At 33.4% G+C, this 10,220-nt stretch overlaps 1 protein-coding gene across 1 annotated transcript; it reads right to left on the bottom strand.

The window, feature by feature from the left end:
- Positions 1–7,023: 7,023 nt before the first annotated feature.
- LOC106614875 (C-type lectin 37Db) lies at positions 7,024–8,086 on the bottom strand. The gene is made up of 3 exons (XM_036360966.2): positions 7,956–8,086; positions 7,816–7,886; positions 7,024–7,733 (listed from the first exon to the last, which is right to left on the bottom strand). The coding sequence occupies exons 1-3, from the start codon at positions 8,035–8,037 to the stop codon at positions 7,260–7,262; spliced, it is 627 nt and encodes a 208-aa protein (XP_036216859.2). The 5' UTR covers positions 8,038–8,086; the 3' UTR covers positions 7,024–7,259.
- Positions 8,087–10,220: the final 2,134 nt, after the last annotated feature.

The raw sequence follows: 10,220 nt of genomic DNA, 5'->3' as shown, positions 1-10,220 counted from the left end.
AAATATTTGTATTCCGCATAAAATTTTTAGCTTAACTGCTTCAGCAGCCTTTCAACAATTTGGTCTTGCATTGAACAATTTTATTACATTTAGCACATCAGTACTCGATTACAACAAGCAATACACACAGCGACTAACAAATATACTCAAACAATTTGCTGCATGCATACTTATTTGCACGCAATTATTTGCAAATTTGCCGCAACTACCAGCTGCTTGTTAGCGAACACACCTATTTGCGTTCAACTACTCCACCTCGGCAGTATTTATGTAGTAATTAAGATATATTTATGATTATATATTTTGCTGGGATATTAGCGTTAATAGGGATATTGTTGCATGTCAGCGCTGGACGAAACAATAGCAACGCTAATGATGCAACACAGCGTAGCACGTCAGCGAACGTTTATTTCATTACAAGTAGTTGCCATATTGGACTACAATGTACAGCTGTACATATGCTTATATGCATATGTGCTTGTGTGCGTGATCTACTTAACATTTTGTATGCGCTTATGTGTGTGCAACCTTTTTAGCTTAAAAATAGCGCACAACTTTATAACATAAAATATCTGCATATTAAGTGGCAACTAACTTACGAAAATTCATCAAACATATATTTTTATTTAAAAGTTTAATTAATTTATAGTCCATGGTGTAATTAAGTTAATTTAGAAATTCGTAAGCGGTTAGTTGAGTTTGAAAATTTCAATATTTAAAATTTTTCTTTTTTTGTATTATTAAATTGCAAAATATATTTCAAATATTCTCCAAAAATTTCAAGTCAATCCGAGTAAAATTCTAAGCGGTACACCCTTCGGAAGTTCCGCCCATCAGGCTACGTCTGTGCAGCGCTTCGCAGTACATACTTGTACATATATATATAAGTTATTATAGTGACGAGCTGTGTCGTTCTAGCCATGTTCGTTTGCTTGTTCGTCCATCTGTATATACGCGAACTTGTCTTTCAGTGTGAGCTATTGATCTGATATACGATCTTTTACACACATTTTTTTCTACGCAAGAAGTTGCTCATTTGTTGGAACCACCGATATCGTAACTTATAGCATATAGCTGTAACACAGACTGAATAATGATAACACAGACTAAGTAATGCCAACTTTCCAGTTGGATTGAATTTTAGACTCGTCTGTTTAGCTGATATGATTTCATATAAACAACGTCTCGAAGCTTGATTCTGATGTCAATCTAATATCACCAGACACTATTTGCTCGACTTCAAAATAAAAAACTAAAAAACTCGACTTCTGTTCTGTACAAAAAAAACAATTCGATGGCTATAATATATTTCAGATCAAAATTAATTAGTCACTCGTACACGCCAACTTATTTGTCAGCTTATAATTGCGTTTGAATACAGCGTAACTGTAAATAATTTAAAGCCAATTATCTTTAATTCATTTCAATTCAATTGAATATTTATTTGCTAATTTTCAGCTAACTGTAAATAAATCATATAACATATATTTGATACGCACACGCTGAAATAATCGCTTGCACTGCCAACAACACGAACCAGAGAGAGCTAGAGAGCTAGAGCGAAAGTAAGCCTGAGTGTGAGAGGTAGTGTGTGTGTGTATGAGAGAAAGAGTGAGAAAAAAAATTATATAGAATTAGTTATAGTGTTTTTTTTTAATCAGAAATTTTTTAATTATTGAACTGAAATTAATAGCTTATAAAATGCCGTACGCTGGTCAAGAAAATACAACGCGAACAAAGGCAAATAACTATGCGGCAGCAGCTTTATATAACACAAAAATATATTTATTTTGGCGTTTTAATTAATATGCGCGCGTCGGAGCAGCGCTAGCAAACGCTAGCCGAAGCATTGATTGAGCGTGTGGTATGTAACTTTTTCTGGGTGTATGTGTGTGTGTACGTTGATGCCATCACGATAGCTGGTATGCCGGGCATAAATCACATATCAATGAAAATTTCCGTACTGATTTATAATTGTGGTCTATGTATGTGTGTGTGTGTGTACGCAATCATATAGTAGCTGCAACATAACACGCATCATTGCCAATAGCAACAGCACAACAGCAACAGCGCACACATGCACAATACAAACAAACAAACAAACAAATAAACAAATATGAGCCTGTTGGCAGTCGCAGTCGTCAGAGTCAACGCAACAACATCAGCAAACAAACGCCTGCCAATGATGATGACAACCACCAAAAATTTAATCAAACAGAAAATCTGAAATCTGAACTGAAATATTGACATGAATCGAATGAATGGCATGATGATGAGTGTTTCACGCTTATGTGTGAGTGTGTGTGTGTATGCGTCGGTGCGTTGGTATGCGTTAGGCCACAGTGAGGCTGTACAGCAGTGGCTGCGTCACAACAACAATAAAAACAACAACAAGCGCTCTAATAACAAGCGAAATCAAGCAATTTCATATCAAGCGGCTGCTTGATTGGCTGCCGCCTGACACACGGCGACACACGCACTCGCACTCTTGCACGCTGCTGGCTACTAAATTTACATAACTGAGTAGCCGTATGTACGTGTGCATGTGCATACCACTCACCCTTGCGGCTGTGCTCCCTTGAAAATATTTTTATTTTTTAATTTTTAATTTTTCTTGTTGTTTTCGTTATGGGCTGTTGCCCGCAGGATATGTGTGGCATAATGACATTAAACGCAATTATTTACGCATGCAATTTGTAAATAACAGTGCCGCAGTAAATATGGATGATAAATATAAAAAATCGCAATAATAATATGTTGCATAATAGTGACAGTGTGCAAATATCTAGCGAATGACGATTAAATCCCTGTAATTCCTATCTCAGTTAACATATGTACATATGTATGTGTTCCTAGCAAGCATTGTACTTTTATAATGCAAATAAAATTTTAGCTTAGGTCCAGTGCTCATTTTACACTTTGAGAACATTTTTTGAAAATTTAAACCTTAAGCCCCGAAATTTGTAACACACTGAAGGAACCTCACAGACGCCATAAAATGTATAAACAAATGATCAGCGTGACGAGCTGTGTCGATTTAGCCATGTCCGTCTGTACGTCTGTCTGCCTGTATATGTACGAACTAGTCCCTTAATTTCTGAGATATCGATATGAAATTTTGCTAAGTGCTTGTGTGGAAAGCTTTTTCATTTGACGAGATAACTTCAAGAAAGTTGACATGTCACTGACCGATCCAAATCATGTTCTTGCAAGGAATATTTTGCATGTTTTTGATGTTATTTTTTGTTTATTGTTTTTTATTCAATTTAAAGCTTTAGCTGTATAAAACTTGCCTTACTTAGGTCGAAACATTAATAAATAACTTGCCGATTATATTGGTTTTATAAAGTAGTCATACGAATAAGTCCGAATACAATCGAATGGCAAAAACTCGAACTGCAACTACTCCAAGGCTCAAAAACTTAAATTTACAACAATCTATTTTCAAAAGAAAACACTGTTACACAGCAAACACATATGCAAAATTGTTGAGACTGACAGCCAACACCTACATTGTGTTGCTGCACGACAGCGCGGCCAACAAATGGCAAGCAACAACAAGCATACCTGGCAAAAAAGTAACATTAACCAAGAGTTATATAACAGCAACAGGCATTCAAGGTAACGCATGAAACAAAAGCCCACTAACCATGCACAACAGTTTGCCAATCTACTCAACAGCCAGCGTCAGTCAGTCAGTCGAAGCATGTGGCAGCAAAAATGATTGGTGGAAAAGTTGAAAGTTATGATGTGTCATTAATCAAAAATTGAAACGCATGCATGCGTATGATGAAGGGAAATTTATGCGCGTATACTATCTGCCCTCCACACACGCATATCCACATATGCACACATACCCTGACAGGCAGGCAGATACAATTGCCTATCTACTGCGCAAAGGCTCGCAGCGGTAAGCAGACACTTTTGCAGTGGAGCTGACGCAGGCGTTGGCATTGGGTGGAAATTTGAAATTTTTAAATATTACGCATATCATTTTCATACACACATACACACAAGCGTGTATGAATTAATCGCACTAGTGCAACGGTGCATGCGGCAGTGTGTGCGTAGGTGATATTGGTTTATGCAGTTTACGTTTAACGCCTATAAATATGCAACAGTAAGTAATTTCATCGGTATTTTCGCATATGACCGTTGAAGGTGACTACAACAACACAGCTGTTAAACGTCGTTGAGTAAGCAGCGGTAGATATACATATACCAGTAAGCAATTAGCCGCTTGTGTCATCAGTTGGGCAATTTAAAACTTGTAGAACTGACATTGTTATTACTTGGTTCTGATAAAATGAAAAGGAGTTATGAAAATGAAATTTTCTTTCTATGAATTTTTAGTAAAAAAATAATGAGAACTTATGTATTGAAATGCCCAAGGTGGCACTAGATTAAAATTTTTCAACAACAAAACAACAAAAAAGAAAAGGCGTTATTTTCTGTTACCCTTCTCAAAAAAAAAATAAATAAATAAAATAAAATTTTTTTGATCGTTCAAATTGTATGGCAGCTTTATACTAACTCTCAACAATTTCTTCGGAGATTGCATCATTGTCAACAATCCGTACCAAATTTCGTGTAGATATCTTCAGTTTATACGGCAGCTATATATGCTATAATGATCCGATCGCAACGTATTGTTTAGAGATTATACCGTTGCCTTAGACAATAATACATGCCAAGTTCCGTGAAGATAGCTTCACAAATAAAAAAGTGTTCCATATAAGACCTTACTAGATTTGGATCGTTCAGTTTGTATGGTAACTATATGCTATAGTGGTCCATTCTAAGCAATTTATTCGGAGCTTGTAACGCTTTCTTAAATACAAGTACTAAGCTAAATTTCGTAAACATATCTTATCAGCTATTTGCTATAATGGTTCAATAGCGGCCATTCCAACAAATCAGCAGCTTCTTGTGAAAAAACAGATGTATGGAAAAAAACTTGCGGTAAACTTAATATATCCGGTTCAGGGAATCCAAATTAGTGGTATTAAAGCTTTGAGTAACTAGTTATATCGCTACTAGTCTATAAACCATTTCAATTATCGCTGATGCCCAGTACTAGATATTCTTATACACTCGTATAATATTAAGAGCTGCAAGGTAGCTCAGTTCCGCATATGAAAACACTCAAACATTTAAGGTCTCAACTCTCTTTATAGCATCGCTGCGCGTAAATTTCTACATTTTCCTATTTGGGTTTTCGTATCCATTAGCACATTGTGTATATATAAATCTACACAGATTTATATTTATAGCAATTTGCGTGCTTTCTTCGTAAAATGCACAGTGGATCAATTATTTTTACTGCATTAATAAAATAGCAATTTATGTGCATTACCTTACCTCCATATACGCATATATTTACATACTAGGGTGGAGCGAAATTTTTTTTTATTTATTTTGCTTAGCCTGAGAGCAACTATTTGTAGATTATAAATAGAGCAAATTTTTGGAAAAAAAAAAATTTAAGTAAATTTCGAATTAAAATTGTTATTTCGTAAAAAATTTTTGATAAGTGTTCTAGAAGCTGTGAAGAGTCCTCATTCTGGCCAATTAAAAGTTATAAACTTAAAAAAAATTTTTGTTGTCATTATTGGAGTTTTAAAAAAAAAATTTAATGACAACATGCTTTCCTTAAGCGTTAAAATAAATTTTGAGTCAAAAGCTGTCAAATTCGGTAATTTTTATCAAATGTAAAAAGTTTAAACCAAAAAAAAATATTTATTTTGTCCAAAAAGAATTTTTTGTTCAAAAAAAATTTTAACTTGAAATTTACTTTAAAAGTGAGTGGTGACTCTAGATGTTAAAAAAAAAAATTTATTTTCAAATTTTGTTTTTTTATAATCTACAAACTTTACCCTCCCACATTTGGGTTTTGAATGTGCAACTGCCTCCAGCTTACGCAACAACTGCCACAATAGAGCTTATTATGCGTTCATCGATGATTGAATAAAAAGCCGTTGAAGTAAATTTTGGCTACGTTCGAAGCTCACAACTTTTCAAGTTACACATAAGCTTTGTATGCTTGCTGTTAAGCAGCCTTAGTTTGTGCATGCCTGTTATAACTACTCCCAGGAGAGTTATTTGTATTGCAACACACGTTTTAAAGTGTTATAACGATGCCAATTGGCATGCGAAGAAAAGAAATGTCTGCAAAATATACACATAAAAATTAGAAAATTTGATTTAGATTTAGTACAGAGTAAGAAAGAGAGCTTAACAGTGAAGAAAGAGTAGAGGCAATTCAAAAATATATATGTAGACTTTTTACTATTGTATACATTTCTTCATTAACATTATTTAGCGCAGCTTTCTCTTCCGAAAAGTGTAAAAAACAAGAAATAATATTAGCATCGCCGAAGCTATAATACCCTTATCAAATATAAAATATTCTTTGCCAGAACTTTGATCGGTCAGTTTGTACGGCAGCTATGTGCTATATTTACTCGATCAAAAAATTGTTATTAAAAATAAAGTTATATTTTGCCCCAAAACTTTTGCAGTTTTTACCCTAATTATATTTACATTACCTTAAATTTAACTGCAGCTGGCAACACTGCATTCATATTTTTTCAAGTTTAACTTAGATATATTCAAGGTTTTTATGTGTGCTGTTCTTTCAATTTATTTAAAATTTTCACATATTTAAATTTAAGTGGCAACACTTCGCACATTTTTTTTCCACAAAAATATATTTTATTAACAACTGTGTCCAAACTTATTAAATTAATTTTTTTTTACAGTTTCTTTATTAAAAATATGTGGCAACCCTTTTTAAATTTTTTCCAGTTTGCTGTAAGTCTGTTTGTAGCTCATCAAATATTATGTATCTGAAGACCAATATAAAATTATAGTTTGCAATTGATTCTAAATTTACATTTGTTAATATTTAAGTGGCAACACTTTATATAAATTTTTCTGCAAAAGTATATTTCATTAGCATTCATATGCAAACTTATTAAATTTTAATTTTATTTACAATTAAATAATTAACTACATGTGGCAACCTTTTTTTCACATTGTTTTATTTTACCGTAAGTCTGTTTTTATGTGATCAATTTTTATATATCGAAGACTAATATAAAATTATATATGTATAAGTGAAAGTGCGTCTTACTCATCGTGAAGTCGTATACTATGAATGACGTTCATATTTCCCTCTCTCTCTTTATTCTTTTAATTGATGTTCGGATCTCTTATTTGTTTTGCCGTAAAACATTTTAATGAGCGCCGTTCGCTTACTACGACGTTGGGAACATAAAGGCTTGAGAGCATGACTTACATCTATGACCCACTTGCGCAAAACTCTCCACTAAGTTCCTAAGTATACAGACTTCATTTTGATTCATCAATGAATTTTTTCCACTGCAATGCGTGTTAGGTTCACGATATTTACAAATCGCAATATTTTCAACGTTACAGTTAATATCATTCATTAATAGTTCTTTGTTGTACAAATTAACCTCAAGGCAATCTTCATTATTCACATTGTTGGGGTTATTTTGTGACCATTTGTTGAAGATCAAGGGTCGACCAGTAGTGTGTGAGACGAATTTCCCTTCCTCTGCTAAATCGTTGCCGTCAAACCAAAACCGCGATTCTATTTTTCTAGCTAAAATGTAATTTTGCAGTGCCAACAATTCTTCATGCGATTCAACACTCGCCAATTCGCCACCATAAGAGCGACAGTAGTTATACGACTCGAACCAGTTCATCTATATGGAGGTTTTTATATATATATGATTTTTGTAAAGATATAATAAAAGAAGTAATAATTTTTTTACGCGACATACTTGCCTTCAACAATTCGTTTATAAAGTAATACTTGCTACCGATTTTTATAAAGGGATGTATATTTTCTGTGTGCTCTGAAAGTTTTTTACATGATGTAAACGTTAAAAATAAAAACGCTAAAAACAATATAAGGTAGCTCTTACCATCATTATTAAAGGAATAACCATCCGCGAAAATGCTATAAATGTTTAAAAACACTAAAAAACGTTGCAAAAAATTTACCATTTCAGCGCTAATGTTTTTACTTGAGCTGCGCCTCTTACTGTTTCTATCAATGTTCTTAACCTCACTGCTGTACATTAGCGTAAATCTTTTATAAATACTCGATTAAAAATACCAAAAAAAGATAAAAGATAACAGCAAGTGTAAAAACAAAAAACAGAACTTCCAAAACGTCGAGAAGTGTGCCCCATTTATACAGGGTGATGCAACTTTTAGTTTAGTGACATACAGTTTGTATGGCAGCTATATGCTATAGTGGTCCGATAGCGGCAGCTCCGACCAATGGACAGCTTCTTGGGAAGAAAAAGACGCGTGCAAATTTCTTCCTTCTGGGTGTTACAAACTTCGTGGCAAACTTAATAAACATACACTCTACAGTGCATAAAAAGTCTACATTAAAGTCTTATATGATAAAATGTGTTGAAGATATTAAAAGAAGAATATTGCAAACGCCAATGTCCACTAGAATGTTAGATAATTTACTAAGAAAAAACGTTGTCGAATTTATAAAGCAATTATCAAAAAAAAACCACACCCACTAGTTATATTACTTTTAATTATAAACCAAACTAAAACCAAACCAACATTTGCGATAAGCTAGCATTCAGAGCGAGGCTGTTATGAGTCAGTTTTTTGGGTACTTTTCAGAGTTATCAGCAAGTAAATATGTTTACTATATACAAGCAGATAAGGGGAATTTAAGTGCGGCTTTAGTCTAATATTACTGTAGCAATTTTAAAATCAAAAGCGTGGATGACATTGTGCATCGATTACAATCCACCACAACAACGTAAATCATTAAATTATGGATATATGAAAATATGGAGCATATGGATAATATAATATATAATACAACAAGAATATTTCACTTATTAGCAATATATAATATAATATACAGTATATATACGAAAAGTTTGAAAACCCCTATATAAGGTATATGAAGGCTAGGAGAAATACTGAACGGATTTTACCCATTTTTGGTAATACATATCTCATAAATATCATTTAATTAACTGATATTTTCAACAAAGGTTCGGCCGTAGTAAAGCCTCTAGGAATATATTAGAAATTTTTATTTCTCCTATTTGATAGGTCATCGATAGAAATTTGTGCCGCTGCAACTTTAGTTTTAAGTTCGAGTAAGATATACCTTGAAAGTCAACCTTATATGTAGGCTACCTTTTATGTTTCGAGATATGGCAAGCTCAGTGTTGCCATCTGGTAGCTTAGAATTTGATCGTAAAGTTTGGAAATTTTATGTTATACATACTCAGAATATTTTGACATATGAGCGCTATTTGTGTTGTTTACAGTAACATAAAATATTCATCTCGGTAATAAAATTAATTGAATTGCGAACATTTACGCGTTATTATTTTTTACCAATTTTCAACGTAGATTTACTCAACAAACAGTGAATTTAGGTGTATTTAATTACATTTTTGGCGATGAAGCTTCATCAAGAACCAGTGTTGAGCGATGGTATGTTGAATTCAATCGAGCTCCTAGATCACTCCAGTACGAATTTCCTGAAGGTTTTTCAAAATCAGTTGTTATTCCGGAAACTATTGGTGTTTTAAGCAAACTGATATAACAAGATCGGCATGTGATCTAACGTGATAGTTAGACAATTATAGGCATGCATATATACCATTCAATATGGCATGGAGATTTTATTAAAAAAAATTTTTTGCTCATCATCGATTTTCGATGATTAAAATTTGTTTTTATTCGCTAATATCGAATCAGAAAGGGCAACGCACGTAGTGCTATTAATTTTCAAACAGATGAAAACTTTAGAAGAGTTTCCATAGTAGTAGATTGAAGTAAGTTGAGTTCGTTTGCATTATTTCCTCAGTTTTGGAGATATTTGGCAACTATGCTCTTGTAAAGAGACTTCCGTTCAGATTGAAGAATCCGTTTCATTTTTTGCATTTTTGTTGATTTCAAATTTATGTAATTGTATTTGTATGCTACCAGAGTCTACTACAAATATGATTTACGCTTATGCAAGTGACAGAACAAAACTTAAATCCGAAATGGCTTAACATAGTTAGCATTTCATTTCCAAGCAGACACACATACACGTGCGCACAAGTGGAAAATATGAATGTGTGTGTGTATACAAAGTTCATGCATAGGGATGCCATAGTGCTGTAAATGTAGGCATTGCATTGACAGCGACA

The sequence above is a fragment of the Bactrocera oleae genome, chromosome 6 (assembly GCF_042242935.1).
Source record: "Bactrocera oleae isolate idBacOlea1 chromosome 6, idBacOlea1, whole genome shotgun sequence".
In the NCBI taxonomy this organism is placed as follows: Eukaryota; Metazoa; Arthropoda; class Insecta; order Diptera; family Tephritidae; genus Bactrocera; species Bactrocera oleae.
Note: the sequence above shows the minus strand (reverse complement) of the source record. Positions and strands in the feature narration are given on the sequence as shown.